Source organism: Larus michahellis, chromosome 30, assembly GCF_964199755.1.
Source record: "Larus michahellis chromosome 30, bLarMic1.1, whole genome shotgun sequence".
NCBI classification, from domain to species: Eukaryota; Metazoa; Chordata; class Aves; order Charadriiformes; family Laridae; genus Larus; species Larus michahellis.
This window is the reverse complement of record NC_133925.1, coordinates 535,070-553,695: the sequence shown is the minus strand read 5'-3', so window position 1 is coordinate 553,695 and position 18,626 is coordinate 535,070. Positions and strand designations below refer to the sequence as shown.

At 68.3% G+C, this 18,626-nt stretch overlaps 1 protein-coding gene across 3 annotated transcripts in view; it reads left to right on the top strand.

Moving 5' to 3' along the window:
- LOC141735295 (integrin alpha-L-like) overlaps positions 1-18,612 on the top strand; it is a 34,645-nt gene extending 16,033 nt beyond the window's left edge. For 2 of the 3 annotated variants that reach the window (XM_074567905.1, XM_074567904.1), the window contains 17 exons: positions 70-218; positions 303-434; positions 1,654-1,857; positions 2,562-2,692; positions 10,952-11,082; positions 12,077-12,225; positions 13,237-13,350; positions 14,463-14,675; positions 15,298-15,405; positions 15,509-15,588; positions 15,665-15,751; positions 15,863-15,937; positions 16,032-16,149; positions 16,250-16,336; positions 17,161-17,268; positions 17,390-17,480; positions 18,502-18,612. In XM_074567905.1, coding sequence (XP_074424006.1) covers positions 70-218; positions 303-434; positions 1,654-1,857; positions 2,562-2,692; positions 10,952-11,082; positions 12,077-12,225; positions 13,237-13,350; positions 14,463-14,675; positions 15,298-15,405; positions 15,509-15,588; positions 15,665-15,751; positions 15,863-15,937; positions 16,032-16,149; positions 16,250-16,336; positions 17,161-17,268; positions 17,390-17,452 — 1,949 coding nt within the window. In that variant the 3' untranslated portion in view covers positions 17,453-17,480; positions 18,502-18,612. The remainder of the gene's footprint in view (positions 1-69; positions 219-302; positions 435-1,653; positions 1,858-2,561; positions 2,693-10,951; positions 11,083-12,076; positions 12,226-13,236; positions 13,351-14,462; positions 14,676-15,297; positions 15,406-15,508; positions 15,589-15,664; positions 15,752-15,862; positions 15,938-16,031; positions 16,150-16,249; positions 16,337-17,160; positions 17,269-17,389; positions 17,481-18,501) is intronic. The other variant, XM_074567906.1, reaches the window with a different exon arrangement.
- Positions 18,613-18,626: the final 14 nt, after the last annotated feature.

Below are 18,626 nucleotides of genomic sequence, written 5' to 3'. Positions count from 1 at the left end.
GACCTTGGTGACCTCACCTTGGGGCCGTGGGGTGACCAACTTGACCCTGGTGGCCCGTGTCCCCCCCAGGCTACGCGGTGGCCGGGCTGCGCGTCCCCGGCCGGGCGCTGGTGGCGGCGGGTGCCCCCCGTCACCGTCACCTGGGGGCCGTCGTCCTCTTCGAGGTCCCCCGGGACGCCGGGAGCTGGCGGGTGCTGCAGACCCTCCCCGGCGAGCAGGTAACGGGGGGTGGGGGTGGGTGGTGGTGGGGGGGGGGACACCCTTGGGTGACACCCCCTCGGTGACGCCGCTGTCACCCGCAGGTGGGCTCGTATTTCGGGGCCACCCTCAGCGCCCTGGACCAGGGCGGGGCGACGGTGGCCTTGCTGGTGGGTGCCCCCCACTACTACGACGGGCGCCGGGGGGGGCGGGTGCTCCTCTACCGCTGGCAGAAGGTAAGGGGGACCCCAGCCCCACCCCCACCCCACCCCCACCCCCCCACCTTGGGGACACCAAAAGGGGCGGGGAGGTGGCTATGGGGCGGGGGAAGGGGGGGGGGTGGGGGGACATGGGTGGTGACCCCAAGGCGAGGAGCATGGGATGGGGGTGACACCAGCTTGGGGACGTGGGGTGACCGTGGTGACCCCAAGCCAAGGATCATGAGATGGAGGTGACCGAGGTGACCCCAACCCCTGGAGATGGGGGTGGCCGAGGTGACCCCAGCCCAGGGTGACCAGGGTGACATGGAGTGGCCAAGGTGACCCCCAAGCCAAGGACACGGGGTGACCAGGGTGACCCCCAGCCAAGAAACATGAGATGGGGGTGACCAAGGTGACACCAGCTTGGGGACGTGGGGTGACCGAGGTGACCCCAAGCCAAGGATCATGAGATGGAGGTGACCAAGGTGACCCCAGCCCAGGGTGACCAGGACCAGGGTGACCAGGGTGACATGGAGTGGCCAAGGTGACCCCCAAGCCAAGGACACGGGGTGACCAGGGTGACCCCAAGCCAAGGACATGGGATGGAGGTGACCAAGGTGACACCAGCTTGGGGACATGGGGTGACCAGGGTGACACCAGCCCCTGGAGATGGGGGTGACTGAGGTGACACCAGCCCAGGGACCAGGGTGACCATGGTGACACCAGCTTGGGGATATGGGGTGACCGTGGTGACCCCAAGTCAAGGACCATGAGATGGAGGTGACCAAGGTGACCCCACCCCCTGGAGATGGGGGTGACCAAGGTGACACCAGCCTGGGGACGTGGGGTGACGGTGGTGGCCCCAAGCCAAGGAGCAGGGGACGGGGGTGACGAGGGGGTGGCACCAGCCCAGGGTGACCAGGGTGACATGGAGTGGCCAAGGTGACCCCCAGCCAAGGACGTGGGATGGAGGTGAGCAAGGTGACATCAGCTTGGGGACGTGGGGTGACCAGGGTGACACCAGCCCAAGGAGATGGGGGTGACCAAGGTGACCCCAGCCCCTGGAGATGGAGGTGACCAAGGTGACACCAGCCTGGGGACGTGGGGTGACCGTGGTGGCCCCAAGCCAAGGAGCAGGGGACGGGGGTGACGAGGGGGTGGCACCAGCCCAGGGTGAGCGATGACCAAGGTGACGCCATCCCACGGCTGAAGGTGACACCCCCTCCCCCCCCCCGCCGTGTCCTTGTCACCGCAGGACGCCCTGGAGGGGAGCGGGGAGCTCTGGGGGGTCCCAGGTCACCCCTTGGGCCGCTTCGGGGCATCTCTGGGGACGTTGGGTGACCTCGACGGTGACGGCTTGGCCGAGGTGGCCGTGGGCGCCCCCTTGGAGGACGACGACCGTGGGGCCGTCTACGTCTTCTTCGGGCGACCTGGGGGGCTGGAGCCCCACTTCAGCCAGGTGGGGACGTTGGGGACACGGGGTTGGGGACATGGAGGGGACACCGAGGGGACATCATGGGACATCGGTTGGTGTCCCCTCACGGGGCCGGGGGGGGCCGGTGGTGGCCCCGGGGCTGCGGTTCTTGGGGCGTTGGGTGGTGTCATGGACCTGATGGGGGTGGGGCTGGTGGGACGTTGGGGACACGGGCTTGGGGACATGGAGGGGACACCGAGGGGACATCGAGGGACATCGGTTGGTGTCCCCTCACGGCGCCTGGAGGGGCCGGTGGTGGCCCCGGGGCTGTGGTTCTTCAGGCGTTGGACCTGACGGGGGTGGGGCTGGTGGGACGTTGGGGACACGGGGTTGGGGACATGGAGGGGACACCGAGGGGACATCATGGGACATCGGTTGGTGTCTCCTCATGGGGCCTGGAGGGGCCGGTGGTGGCCCCGGGGCTGCGGTTCTTTGGCCGTTGGGTGGTGTCATGGACCTGACGGGGGTGGGGCTGGTGGGACGTTGGGGACATGGAGGGGACACCGAGGGGACATCATGGGACATCGGTTGGTGTCCCCTCACAGGGCCTGGAGGGGCCGGTGGTGGCCCCGGGGCTGCGGTTCTTGGGGCGTTGGACCTGATGGGGGTGGGGCTGGTGGGACGTTGGGGACACGGGCTTGGGGACACCGAGGGGACATCGTGGGATGTCACTCGGTGTCCCCCGCCAGCGCCTGGAGGGGCGGGGGGTGGCCCCGGGGCTGCGGTTCTTCGGGCAGGCCCTGGACGGCGCCATGGACCTGACGGGGGATGGGCTGGCGGACATGGCCGTGGGGACAGAGGGTCACGTCGTGGTGCTGAGGTGGGGACACGGGGACAGCGGGGGGGGGGGGAGGGACGGGGGGAGGGGACGGGGACGTGGGGGACATGGGGGGACATGAGGACACGGGGACATGGGGGGACATGGGGGACATGGGGGACATGGGGGGACATGGGGGGACATGGGGGACATGGGGACATGGGGGGACATGGGGGGACATGGGGGGACATGGGGACATGGGGGACATGGGGGACATGGGGGGACATGGGGACATGGGGGACATGGGGACATGGGGGGACGTGGGGACATGGGGGACATGGGGGACATGGGGACATGGGGGACATGGGGGGACATGGGGGACATGGGGGACATGGGGGGACATGGGGGACATGGGGGACATGGGGGACATGGGGGGACATGGGGACATGGGGGGACATGGGGGACATGGGGGACATGGGGGGACATGGGGACATGGGGGGACATGGGGGACATGGGGGACATGGGGGGACATGGGGACATGGGGGGACATGGGGGGACATGGGGGACATGGGGGGACATGGGGGGACATGGGGGACATGGGGGACATGGGGGACATGGGGGACATGGGGGGACATGGGGGACATGGGGACATGGGGGACATGGGGACATGGGGGGACATGGGGGACATGGGGGGACATGGGGGACATGGGGGACATGGGGGACATGGGGACATGGGGGGACATGGGGACATGGGGGGACATGGGGGACATGGGGGACATGGGGGGACATGGGGACATGGGGGGACATGGGGGACATGGGGGACATGGGGGGACATGGGGACATGGGGGGACATGGGGGGACATGGGGGACATGGGGGGACATGGGGGGACATGGGGGACATGGGGGACATGGGGGACATGGGGGACATGGGGGGACATGGGGGACATGGGGACATGGGGGACATGGGGACATGGGGGGACATGGGGGACATGGGGGGACATGGGGGACATGGGGGACATGGGGGACATGGGGACATGGGGGGACATGGGGACATGGGGGGACATGGGGGACATGGGGGACATGGGGGGACATGGGGACATGGGGGGACATGGGGGACATGGGGGACATGGGGGGACATGGGGACATGGGGGGACATGGGGGGACATGGGGGGACATGGGGGACATGGGGACATGGGGGGACATGGGGGACATGGGGGGACATGGGGGGACATGGGGGACATGGGGGACATGGGGGGACATGGGGGACATGGGGACATGGGGGGACATGGGGGACATGGGGGGACATGGGGGACATGGGGGACATGGGGGACATGGGGGGACATGGGGGACATGGGGACATGGGGGGACATGGGGACATGGGGGGACATGGGGGACATGGGGGACATGGGGGGACATGGGGACATGGGGGGACATGGGGGACATGGGGGGACATGGGGGACATGGGGACATGGGGGACATGGGGACATGGGGACATGGGGGGACATGGGGGACATGGGGACATGGGGGACATGGGGGACATGGGGGGACATGGGGGACATGGGGGACATGGGGGGACATGGGGGGACATGGGGGACATGGGGGACATGGGGGGACATGGGGGACATGGGGGACATGGGGGACATGGGGGGACATGGGGACATGGGGACATGGGGGGACATGGGGGACATGGGGGACATGGGGGGACATGGGGGACATGGGGGACATGGGGGACATGGGGGGACATGGGGACATGGGGACATGGGGGGACATGGGGGACATGGGGGGACATGGGGACATGGGGGACATGGGGGACATGGGGACATGGGGACATGGGGGGACATGGGGGGACATGGGGGACATGGGGGACATGGGGGACATGGGGGGACATGGGGACATGGGGGGACATGGGGGGACATGGGGACATGGGGGGACATGGGGGGACATGGGGGGACATGGGGGACATGGGGGGACATGGGGGGACATGGGGACATGGGGGGACATGGGGGGACATGGGGGGACATGGGGGGACATGGGGACATGGGGGGACATGGGGGGACATGGGGGGACATGGGGGACATGGGGACATGGGGGGACATGGGGACATGGGGGACATGGGGGGACATGGGGGGACATGGGGGGACATGGGGACATGGGGGGACATGGGGACATGGGGGACATGGGGGGACATGGGGGACATGGGGACATGGGGGGACATGGGGGGACATGGGGACATGGGGGACATGGGGACATGGGGGGACATGGGGACATGGGGGACATGGGGGACATGGGGACATGGGGGACATGGGGGGACATGGGGACATGGGGGGACATGGGGGGACATGGGGACATGGGGGACATGGGGGGACATGGGGGGACATGGGGGGACATGGGGGACATGGGGACATGGGGGGACATGGGGGGACATGGGGACATGGGGGACATGGGGACATGGGGGGACATGGGGACATGGGGGACATGGGGGACATGGGGACATGGGGGGACATGGGGGGACATGGGGGACATGGGGGACATGGGGGACATGGGGACATGGGGGGACATGGGGGGACATGGGGACATGGGGGACATGGGGGGACATGGGGGGACATGGGGGGACATGGGGGACATGGGGACATGGGGGGACATGGGGGGACATGGGGACATGGGGGACATGGGGACATGGGGGGACATGGGGGACATGGGGACATGGGGGACATGGGGGGACATGGGGGGACATGGGGGGACATGGGGACATGGGGGACATGGGGGGACATGGGGGACATGGGGACATGGGGACATGGGGGGACATGGGGACATGGGGACATGGGGGGACATGGGGGGACATGGGGACATGGGGGACATGGGGGGACATGGGGGACATGGGGACATGGGGGGACATGGGGACATGGGGACATGGGGGGACATGGGGGGACATGGGGGACATGGGGACATGGGGGACATGGGGACATGGGGACATGGGGGGACATGGGGACATGGGGGACATGGGGGGACATGGGGGGACATGGGGGACATGGGGGGACATGGGGACATGGGGGACATGGGGGGACATGGGGGGACATGGGGGGACATGGGGACATGGGGGACATGGGGGGACATGGGGGGACATGGGGGGACATGGGGGACATGGGGACATGGGGGGACATGGGGGGACATGGGGACATGGGGGGACATGGGGACATGGGGGGACATGGGGGGACATGGGGACATGGGGGACATGGGGGGACATGGGGGGACATGGGGGGACATGGGGGACATGGGGACATGGGGGGACATGGGGGGACATGGGGACATGGGGGACATGGGGGGACATGGGGGGACATGGGGGGACATGGGGGACATGGGGACATGGGGACATGGGGGGACATGGGGGACATGGGGACATGGGGGACATGGGGGGACATGGGGACATGGGGGACATGGGGGGACATGGGGGGACATGGGGGGACATGGGGACATGGGGGACATGGGGGGACATGGGGGACATGGGGACATGGGGACATGGGGGGACATGGGGACATGGGGACATGGGGGGACATGGGGGGACATGGGGACATGGGGGACATGGGGGGACATGGGGGACATGGGGACATGGGGGGACATGGGGACATGGGGACATGGGGGGACATGGGGGGACATGGGGGACATGGGGACATGGGGGGACATGGGGGGACATGGGGGACATGGGGACATGGGGACATGGGGGGACATGGGGACATGGGGGACATGGGGGGACATGGGGGGACATGGGGGACATGGGGGGACATGGGGACATGGGGGACATGGGGGGACATGGGGGGACATGGGGACATGGGGGACATGGGGGGACATGGGGGGACATGGGGGACATGGGGACATGGGGGGACATGGGGGGACATGGGGACATGGGGGGACATGGGGGGACATGGGGGGACATGGGGACATGGGGGGACATGGGGACATGGGGGGACATGGGGGGACATGGGGGACATGGGGACATGGGGGGACATGGGGACATGGGGGGACATGGGGGGACATGGGGGGACATGGGGACATGGGGGACATGGGGACATGGGGGGACATGGGGACATGGGGGGACATGGGGGGACATGGGGGACATGGGGACATGGGGGGACATGGGGGGACATGGGGACATGGGGGACATGGGGGACATGGGGGACATGGGGGGACATGGGGGACATGGGGACATGGGGGACATGGGGGACATGGGGACATGGGGGGACATGGGGGGACATGGGGACATGGGGGGACATGGGGGACATGGGGACATGGGGGGACATGGGGGGACATGGGGGGACATGGGGGGACATGGGGACATGGGGGGACATGGGGGGACATGGGGACATGGGGGACATGGGGGGACATGGGGGGACATGGGGGGACATGGGGACATGGGGGACATGGGGGACATGGGGACATGGGGGGACATGGGGGGACATGGGGGGACATGGGGGGACATGGGGGACATGGGGACATGGGGACATGGGGGACATGGGGGGACATGGGGGGACATGGGGGACATGGGGGGACATGGGGACATGGGGGGACATGGGGGGACATGGGGACATGGGGACATGGGGGACATGGGGACATGGGGGGACATGGGGGGACATGGGGGACATGGGGGACATGGGGACATGGGGGACATGGGGACATGGGGGGACATGGGGGGACATGGGGGACATGGGGACATGGGGACATGGGGGACATGGGGGGACATGGGGGGACATGGGGGACATGGGGGGACATGGGGACATGGGGGGACATGGGGGGACATGGGGACATGGGGACATGGGGGACATGGGGACATGGGGGGACATGGGGGGACATGGGGGGACATGGGGGACATGGGGGGACATGGGGGGACATGGGGACATGGGGGACATGGGGGGACATGGGGGGACATGGGGACATGGGGGGACATGGGGGGACATGGGGACATGGGGACATGGGGGACATGGGGGGACATGGGGGGACATGGGGGACATGGGGGGACATGGGGACATGGGGGGACATGGGGACATGGGGGACATGGGGGGACATGGGGACATGGGGGGACATGGGGGGACATGGGGGACATGGGGGGACATGGGGGGACATGGGGGGACATGGGGGACATGGGGACATGGGGACATGGGGGGACATGGGGACATGGGGGACATGGGGGACATGGGGGGACATGGGGGGACATGGGGGACATGGGGGGACATGGGGGGACATGGGGGGACATGGGGGACATGGGGACATGGGGGGACATGGGGACATGGGGGACATGGGGGACATGGGGGGACATGGGGACATGGGGGGACATGGGGGGACATGGGGACATGGGGACATGGGGGGACATGGGGACATGGGGGACATGGGGGACATGGGGGGACATGGGGGGACATGGGGGACATGGGGGGACATGGGGGGACATGGGGGGACATGGGGGACATGGGGACATGGGGGGACATGGGGACATGGGGGACATGGGGACATGGGGGGACATGGGGGACATGGGGACATGGGGGGACATGGGGGGACATGGGGACATGGGGGGACATGGGGACATGGGGGGACATGGGGGGACATGGGGACATGGGGGGACATGGGGGACATGGGGACATGGGGGGACATGGGGGGACATGGGGACATGGGGGGACATGGGGACATGGGGGACATGGGGGGACATGGGGACATGGGGGGACATGGGGGGACATGGGGACATGGGGGACATGGGGACATGGGGGGACATGGGGACATGGGGACATGGGGGACATGGGGGACATGGGGGGACATGGGGGGACATGGGGACATGGGGGACATGGGGGACATGGGGGGACATGGGGGGACATGGGGGACATGGGGGGACATGGGGACATGGGGGGACATGGGGGACATGGGGACATGGGGGGACATGGGGGGACATGGGGGGACATGGGGGACATGGGGACATGGGGGGACATGGGGGGACATGGGGACATGGGGACATGGGGGACATGGGGGGACATGGGGACATGGGGGGACATGGGGGGACATGGGGGGACATGGGGGACACGGGGGGACATGGGGACATGGGGGGACATGGGGGGACATGGGGGGACATGGGGGGACATGGGGGACATGGGGACATGGGGGGACATGGGGGGACATGGGGACATGGGGGACATGGGGGGACATGGGGGGACATGGGGGACATGGGGGGACATGGGGACATGGGGGGACATGGGGACATGGGGGGACATGGGGGGACATGGGGACATGGGGACATGGGGGACATGGGGGGACATGGGGGGACATGGGGACATGGGGGACATGGGGGGACATGGGGGGACATGGGGGGACATGGGGGACATGGGGGGACATGGGGGGACATGGGGACATGGGGGACATGGGGACATGGGGGGACATGGGGGACATGGGGACATGGGGGACATGGGGGGACATGGGGGGACATGGGGGGACATGGGGGGACATGGGGACATGGGGGACATGGGGGGACATGGGGGACATGGGGACATGGGGGGACATGGGGGGACATGGGGGACATGGGGACATGGGGACATGGGGGGACATGGGGGACATGGGGGACATGGGGGGACATGGGGGGACATGGGGGACATGGGGGGACATGGGGGGACATGGGGACATGGGGGGACATGGGGGGACATGGGGGGATATGGGGGACATGGGGGGACATGGGGGGACATGGGGGACATGGGGGACATGGGGGGACATGGGGACATGGGGGGACATGGGGGGACATGGGGACATGGGGGGACATGGGGGGACATGGGGGACATGGGGGACATGGGGGGACATGGGGGACATGGGGGGACATGGGGGGACATGGGGACATGGGGGGGACATGGGGGGACATGGGGGACATGGGGGACATGGGGGGACATGGGGACATGGGGGGACATGGGGGGACATGGGGACATGGGGGGACATGGGGACATGGGGGACATGGGGGACATGGGGGACATGGGGGACATGGGGGGACATGGGGGACATGGGGGACATGGGGGGACATGGGGGGACATGGGGGACATGGGGACATGGGGGGACATGGGGGGACATGGGGACATGGGGGACATGGGGGGACATGGGGACATGGGGGGACATGGGGGGACATGGGGACATGGGGGACATGGGGACATGGGGGGACATGGGGACATGGGGGGACATGGGGGGACATGGGGACATGGGGGGACATGGGGGGACATGGGGACATGGGGGACATGGGGGACATGGGGGGACATGGGGGGACATGGGGGACATGGGGGGACATGGGGGGACATGGGGACATGGGGGGACATGGGGGGACATGGGGACATGGGGGACATGGGGGACATGGGGGACATGGGGGGACATGGGGGGACATGGGGGACATGGGGGGACATGGGGACATGGGGGGACATGGGGGACATGGGGGGACATGGGGGGACATGGGGGGACATGGGGGACATGGGGGACATGGGGGGACATGGGGACATGGGGGGACATGGGGGGACATGGGGACATGGGGGACATGGGGACATGGGGGGACATGGGGACATGGGGGACATGGGGGACATGGGGGGACATGGGGGACATGGGGGACATGGGGGGACATGGGGGGACATGGGGGGACATGGGGGACATGGGGGGACATGGGGGGACATGGGGGACATGGGGGGACATGGGGGGACATGGGGGGACATGGGGGACATGGGGGGACATGGGGGACATGGGGGGACATGGGGGGACATGGGGGGACATGGGGGACATGGGGGGACATGGGGGGACATGGGGGGACATGGGGGACATGGGGGGACATGGGGGGACATGGGGGACATGGGGGACATGGGGGACATGGGGGGACATGGGGACATGGGGACATGGGGGGACATGGGGGGACATGGGGGGACATGGGGGGACATGGGGGACATGGGGGACATGGGGGACATGGGGGGACATGGGGACATGGGGGGACATGGGGGGACATGGGGACATGGGGGGACATGGGGGGACATGGGGGGACATGGGGGACATGGGGGGACATGGGGGGACATGGGGGACATGGGGGACATGGGGGACATGGGGGGACATGGGGACATGGGGACATGGGGGGACATGGGGGGACATGGGGGGACATGGGGGGACATGGGGGACATGGGGGACATGGGGGACATGGGGGGACATGGGGGGACACGGGGGGACATGGGGGGACATGGGGGGGGTCACGGGGGGGGGGACGTTGGGGACGTGGGGCCGCTGCCCCTCCCCCCCCCCCCCCCCGTGACGTGTGTCCCCCCCCCCCCCCCCGTGTCCCCCCAGGTCCCGCCCCGTGCTGCGCGTCACCCCCCTCCTGACCTTTGACCCCCCCCGGGTCCCCCCCCGGGGCGGCGACTGCTCGGGCCTCCGCCCCTCCCCCCTGCGCCTCAGCCTCTGCCTGCGCCACGCCCAGGGTGGGGCCGGCCCCGCCCCCGCCCCCGCCCTTTCACCCCTGCGGCCCTTTGACCTTCACCCTTTGACCCCTTGGCCCCGGTTTCCCTCCCCCCCTTGACCCTTTGACCCTTTGACCTTGACCCTTTGACCCCTTGACCTTTGGGGCCCTTCACCCCATTTCCCCGCCGCCCTTTGACCCCTTGACCTTGACCCCTCCCCTCCTTCCCCCTTCACCTTTCGACCCTTTGCCCTTGACCTTTTGACCCCTCACCCCATTTTCCCATGACCTTTTGACCTTTTGACCCCCTGACCCCATTTTCCCCTTGGCCTTTTGACCTTTTGACCCCATTTCCCCTTGACCCCCTTGACCTTTCAACCCTTTGCCCTTGACCTTTTGACCTCGACCCCGTTTTCCCCTTGACCTTTTGACCTTTTGACCCCGACCCCATTTTCCCATGACCTTTTGAGCTTTTGACCCTTGACCCCGTTTCCCCTTGACCCCTTTGACCTTTTGACCCTTTGCCCTTGACCTTTTGACCCCTTGACCCCATTTCCCCTTGACCCCTTTGACCTTTTGGCCCTTCACCCTTGACCTTTTGACCCCCGACCCCATTTTCCCATGACCTTTTGACCTTCTGACCCTTTGACCCCATTTCCCCTCGACCCCTTTGACCTTTTGACCCTTTGCCCTTGACCTTTTGACCTCAACCCCGTTTTCCCATGACCTTTTGACCTTTTGACCCCTTGACCCGGTTTCCCCTCGACCCCTTTCACCTTTTGACCCTTTGCCCTTGACCTTTTGACCTTTTGACCCCCGACCCCATTTCCCCTCCCCCCTTTGACCTTTTGACCCTTCGCCCTTGACCTTTTGACCCCTGACCCCATTTTCCCGTGACCTTTTGACCCTTTGACCCCTTGACCCCAGTTCCCTCCCCTTTGACCCTTGACTTCCTTCCCCCTCCCCCCTTGACCCCTTGACCTTTGACCCCCTGACCTTTGACCTCTCGCCCCCAGGCGCCCCCGTGACCCCGGTGACCTTCGTGGTGGAGGTGGAGCCGCAGCGGGCGCGGGGGAGGGGCAGCATCGGGGGGGGCCGGCGCTGGGCGGGGGAGGTGCCGGCGGGGGAGGGGCCGCGCTGCCAGAGCCAGGAGCTGCTGGTGCCGGTACCGACCCACACTTGGGGGGCAGAGGCACCGCCGGGGGGGCGGGGCCCGTATCCGGGGGGCGGGACCCACACTTGGGGGGCAGGACTCACATTTCGGGGTGTGGGACCCATATTCGGGGTGGGAAAGGACCCACACTTGGGGGGCGGGACCCACATTTGGGGAGCTGACCCACACTTGGGGGGCAGGACTCACATTTCGGGGTGTGGGACCCATATTTGGGGTGGGAAAGGACCCACACTTGGGGGGCAGAGGAACCGCCGGGGGGGCGGGGCCCGTATCCGGGGGGCGGGGACACACACTTGGGGGGCGGGACCCACACTTGGGGGGTGGAGGGGACCCACACTTGGGGGGCAGGACTCACATTTCGGGGTGTGGGACCCATATGTGGGGTGGGAGAGGACCCACACTTGGGGGGCAGGACCCATATTTGGGGGCCGGGACCCACACTTGGGGGGAGGGACCCACACTTGGGGGGCAGGACCCATATTTAGGGGGTGGGACCCACACCTGGGGGGCAGACCCACAGTTCGGGGGGGGTGGGGAGGAACCATACTTGTGGGTTAGACCCACACTTGGGGGGCGAGACCCATATTTGGGGGCCGGGACCCACACTTGGGGGGCGGGACCCACACTTGGGGGGCAGGACCCATATTTAGGGGGTGGGACCCACACCTGGGGGGCAGACCCACAGTTGGGGGGCGGTGGGGAGGAACCATACTTGGGGGGCAAACCCACACTTGGGGGGCAGACCCACACCCGGGGGGGCAGGACTCATATTTGGGGTGGGAGGGACCCACACTTGGGGGGCGGGACCCACACTTGGGGGGCGGGACCCACACTTGGGGGGTGGGGAGGAACCATACTTGTGGGTTAGACCCACACTTGGGGGGCGGGACCCATATTTGGGGGACTGGACCCACACTTGGGGGGCGGGCATGGGAGGGGGGGGGTGTCCCCACTTATGGGGCGCCCCCCAACTCCCCCCCCCCTCTGCCCCCCAACCTGCAGCCCTGCCTGGAGGATTTCGTCACCCCCATCCGCGTCGCCGTCACCCTCTCCCTGCCCCATAGCGACCCCCCGGGGCCCATCCTGCCCCCCAACACCCCCCCCACGTGGATCGAGGTACCCGCCGTGGGGCTGGGATGTGGGGCTGGGAGGGGCACCCACACTTGGGGGGGCGGGACCCACATCTAGGGGGGATGGGACCCACACCTGGGGGGCGGGACCCACACTTGGGGGGCAGGACCCACACTTAAAGGGTGGGAGGGACCCACACTTGGGGGGCAGGACAAATATTTGGGGGATGGGACCCACGCCTGGGGGGCGGGACCCACACTTGGGGGGGCGGGAGAGATCCACACTTGGGGGGCAGGACCCACACTTGGGGGGGTGGGAGAGACTGACATTTGGGGGGACTGGGACCCACACTTAGAGGGTGGGAGGGACCCACACTTGGGGGGCAGGACCCACACTTGGGGGGTTGGAAGACACCCACACTTAGGGGGCAGGACCCACACTTGGGGGGGTGGGAGAGACTGACTTTTGGGGGGACTGGGACCCACACTTAGGGGGCAGGACCCACACTTGGGGGGTCGGAGGGGACGTAGACTTGGGGGGTGGGACCCCCACTTGGGGGGCTGGGACCCTCACTTAGGGGGCAGGACCCACACGTGGGGGGTGGGACCCACACCTGGGGGATCGGAAGGGACCCACACTTGGGGGGCAGGACCCACACTTGGGGGGTTGGAAGAGACCCACACTTAGGGGGCAGGACCCACACTTGGGGGGTCGGAGGGGACGTAGACTTGGGGGGCGGGACCCCCACTTGGGGGGCTGGGACCCCCACTTAGGGGGCAGGACCCACACGTGGGGGGGGACACCCACACCTGGGGGATCGGAAGGGACCCACACTTAGGGGGCAGGACCCACACTTGGGGGGTCGGAGGGGACGTAGACTTGGGGGGCGGGACCCCCACTTGGGGGGCTGGGACCCCCACTTAGGGGGCAGGACCCACACGTGGGGGGGGACACCCACACCTGGGGGATCGGAAGGGACCCACACTTGGGGGGCAGGACCCACACTTGGGGGGTTGGAAGAGACCCACACTTAGGGGGCAGGACCCACACGTGGGGGGTGGGACCCACACCTGGGGGATCGGAAGGGACCCACACTTGGGGGGCTGGACCCACAACCCCTCCCCCCGCCCTTTTTTTTTCCCCGTTCTGCCCCACAGATCCCCTTCCAGCAGAACTGTGGGGCAGACGAGGTGTGCGAGGCCGACTTGTGGGTCCGGGCGCTGCCGTCGGGGGCGGCGGTTGTGGGGGTCCCGGGGGCCGAGCTGGGGCTGCGCCTGACGGTGGGGAACGCGGGCGAGGACGCCTATGGGGCAGCCCTACAAGTGCGGCACCCCCCGGGGCTCTCCTTCCGACGGGCCCGGGCCACGCAGGTATGTGGGGCGCCCCACAGATGTGGGGCGGGGGGGGGGGGAAGGGGGCACTCTAGGGTGGGATGGAGGGACCCGGGTGTCCAGGCCCCATAGATCCCAGACCCACAAGTCCCACACCCCAAAGGGACCCAGGCGTCTGGGCCCCATAGATCCCGGACCCACAAGTTCCAGAGTATGGAAGGACCCAGGCTTCTGGGCCCCATAGATCCTGGACCCACAAGTCATGGGGTCTGTAGGAACCCAGGCATCCGGGCCCCATAGATCCCAGACCCACAAGTCCCACACCCCAAAGGGACCCAGGCATTTGGGCCCCATAGATCCCAGACCCACAAGTCCCAGACCCCAAAGGGACCCAGGTCTTCAGGCCCCATAGATCCTGGACCCACAAGTCCCACACCCCAAAGGGACCCTGGCATCTGGGCCCCATAGATCCCAGACCCACAAGTCCCAGAGCCCAAAGGGACCCAGGTCTTCAGGCCCCATAGATCCCGGACCCACAAGTCCCACACCCCAAAGGGACCCTGGCATCTGGGCCCCATAGATCCCAGACCCACAAGTCCCAGGGTCTGGGAGGACCCAGGCGTCTGGGCCCCATAGACCCCAGCCCCACATCTCCCCACAGGATGCCGCCCCGGTATCCGTCAACTGCTGGGCCCCCGAGGCCGCCGTGGGGCAGCCGTGGGTCCTGACCTGCAACATCAGCCGCCCCGTCCTCCGCGCCGGCTGGCAGGTGAGAGCCGTGGGGCAGGCCGCCGTGGGGTGGGCGCCCCACATATCCCCCCCGCCCCTCCCCTCCCGCCCCATCTCTCTGCCCCATCTCTGCCCCACACCAGGTGACGCTGGAGCTGACGTTCGACATCCTCCAAAACGCCACTTGGGGGGAGACCGTGGGGCTGAGGGCGGACGCCAGCAGGTGGGATCTATGGGGCAAGGGGGGGGGGGGGTTATGGGGCGCTATGGGGCGCTGACGGGTCTCCCCTGCCCCACAGCGACAACGAGCCCCACGCCGCCATGGGGAACAACGGCGTCTCCTGGGACGTCCCCGTCCGCTTCGCCCTCAGCCTGGTGGCCACCTGGTGAGCCCCACACATCCCTGCCCCATAGCAAACCACTTGTGGGGCAGGGGGGGGGGTGGAGAACGGGAGCCGGGCGTCCGCGCCCCACTGATTTCCCTGCCCCACACGCAGGCAGGACGATTCCACCCCCTACCTCAACTTCAGCTCCTCAGCCCCACAACCAAGAGCCTGCAGCACCGCTATAGGGTGAGCCCCACCTTCCCCGGCCCCATAGCGCCGCCCCACACGCCCTCCCCACCCCACCCCCCCCCCATCCCTGCCCCACGTCTCTGCCCCACAGCTGGAGACCCTCCTGCCGCCGCCCCCACGGCAGCCCCCCCGCCATGCTGACGGCCTTCGTCCTCCTGCCCCACACGCTGCCCCACAACCTGACGGTGCTCGACCCACAAGTGACGATGGTGAGACGCGCACCGCCCCCCCACCCCCCTGCCCCACGGCCTGCCCCGCGGCGTGCCCCACTGAACACCCCCCCCCCCCAACATCTGCTCTGCCCCATAGGAGCCTGGCGGCGCCTGCGTCGCCGTGGGGCAGGAGGAGGTGGAGGGAGACGCCGTGGGGCAGGAGCTGAACCAGAGCATCACCAAGGTTGGGGGGCAGAGGGGGGGAAAGCTGGGGGGGGGGACAGGACAGACCCCCATCTTGGGACGCTATGGGGCAGGGTGACCCCCGTATCGGGGTGTTATGGGGGCAGGGGGGGCCATACGAGGGGGCTATGGGGCAGGGTGACCCCCATATCGGGGCGCTATGGGGCAGGGAGACCCATGTGGGGTGCGGGACCCACTTATCGGGGCACTATGGGGCAGGGGGGGCCATATTGGGGTGGGATGACCCATATATTGGAGCGCTATGGGGCGGGGGGGAACATACGGTGATGCTATGGGGCAGGGTGACCCACACAGCGGGGCGCTATGGGGCAGGGGGGGCCATATGGGGGCGGGATGACCCACATATTGGGGCGCTATGGGGCAGGGGGGGCCATGTTGGGGGGCTATGGGGCAGGGCTGACCCCCATATCGGGGCGCTATGGGGCAGGGGGGGCCATATGGGGGCGCTATGGGGCAGGGTGACCCCCATATCGGGGCGCTATGGGGCAGGGGGAGCCATATGGGGGCGCTATGGGGCAGGCTGACCCCCATATCGGGGCGCTATGGGCAGGGGGGGCCATATGGGGGCGCTATGGGGCAGGGTGACGCCCATATCGGGGCGCTATGGGGCCAGGGGGGCCATATGGGGGTGCTATGGGGCAGGCTGACCCCCATAGAGGGGTCCTATAGGGTGGGCCCCCAGGTTTGGGCTGCTATGGGGCGGGGCGGGACCCACATAATGGGGTGTGGGGGGGGGATGGGGGGGGTGTGACCCCGGCTATGGGGCGTGGCCCCCAACCCCCCCCTCCCCCCCCCCCCCCCCAGGGCTGCTTCACCCCCCGGCTCCGCCTCTTCCGCTGCCCCACGGCGCCCCTCCCCCGCTCGGCCGCCATCTGCCTCCGCGCCCGCCTCCGCCCCTCCCCCACCCCACAGGTACCGACCCCCGGGGGGGGGGGAGGGGGGGGGGGACCGTCGGAGGGGTGGGGGAGGGGCAGAGACCCCACCCCCCCCCCCATCCCCTCCCCCACACTTTTCTCACCCCTCCCCCCCCCAGGGCCCCGCCCGGCCCCGCTTCTGCTCCGCCCTATGGCTGAGGCTGGCCCCGCCCCCACTATGACGTCAGCACCCACTTCCCCCACGCCCAGGTGAGCCCCTCCCCCATCCCCCCGCCCCGCCCCCCCCCCCGACTCCCGCCCCTCCCCCCGCCCCAGCCGAGAATTCCCCCGCCCCTCCCCCACCTCGTGAATGGACTTTCCCGCCCCTCCCCCACCCCATTCAGACACTTCTCACCCCTCCCCCACCCCCTTAAATGGACTCTCCTGCCCCTCCCCCACCCCATTCAGAGATTTTCCCGCCCCTCCCCCACCCCATTTAAGGCGATCCCGCCCCTCCCCCCACCCCCTGAAGGGACTTTCCCGCCCCTCCCCCACCCAGTCGTGGCGGTCCCGCCCCTCCCCCACCCCCTTGAAAACTTTCCCGCCCTCCCCCACCCCATTCAAGGCGATCCCGCCCCTCCCCCACCCCCTTCAGACACTTCTCGCCCCTCCCCCACCCCCTGAAGGGACTTTCCCCGCCCCTCCCCCACCCCCTTGAGAAACATTCCCGCCCCTCCCCCACCCCATTCAAGGCGATCCCGCCCCTCCCCCACCCCCTTCAGACAGTTCTCGCCCCTCCCCCACCCCCTGAAGGGACTTTCCCGCCCCTCCCCCACCCATTCATTGCGTTCCCGCCCCTCCCCCACCCCCTTGAGAAACTTTCCCGCCCCTCCCCCACCCCCTTCAGACACTTCTCGCCCCTCCCCCACCCCTCAAATGGACTCTCCCGCCCCTCCCCCACCCCCTTCAGACACTTCTCGCCCCTCCCCCACCCCCTGAAGGGACTTTCCCGCCCCCTCCCCCACCCATTCATGGAGTTCACGCCCCTCCCCCACCCCTTCAGACACTTCTCGCCCCTCCCCCACCCCCTCAAATGGACTCTCCCGCCCCTCCCCCCCCCACCCGAGGCGTTCCCGCCCCCTCCCCCACCCCATTCGGGGATTTTCCCCGCCCCTCCCCCACCCCGTTCAAAGAGTTCCCGGCCCCTCCCCCCCCCCCCCGAACAGACTCTCCCCCCCCCCCTCCCCCCCCCCCCCCCCATTAAGGGCCGTTCCCGCCCCTCCCCCCCCAGGGCTTCACGGAGGTGGAGCTGCTGCGGGAGCTCGACCCCCGCCCCATCTACGTGGGGGGAGGGGTGGGGGGGCTCCTCCTCCTCCTCCTCATGGCCTTCGGCCTCGCCAAGGTGAGGGGGGAGGG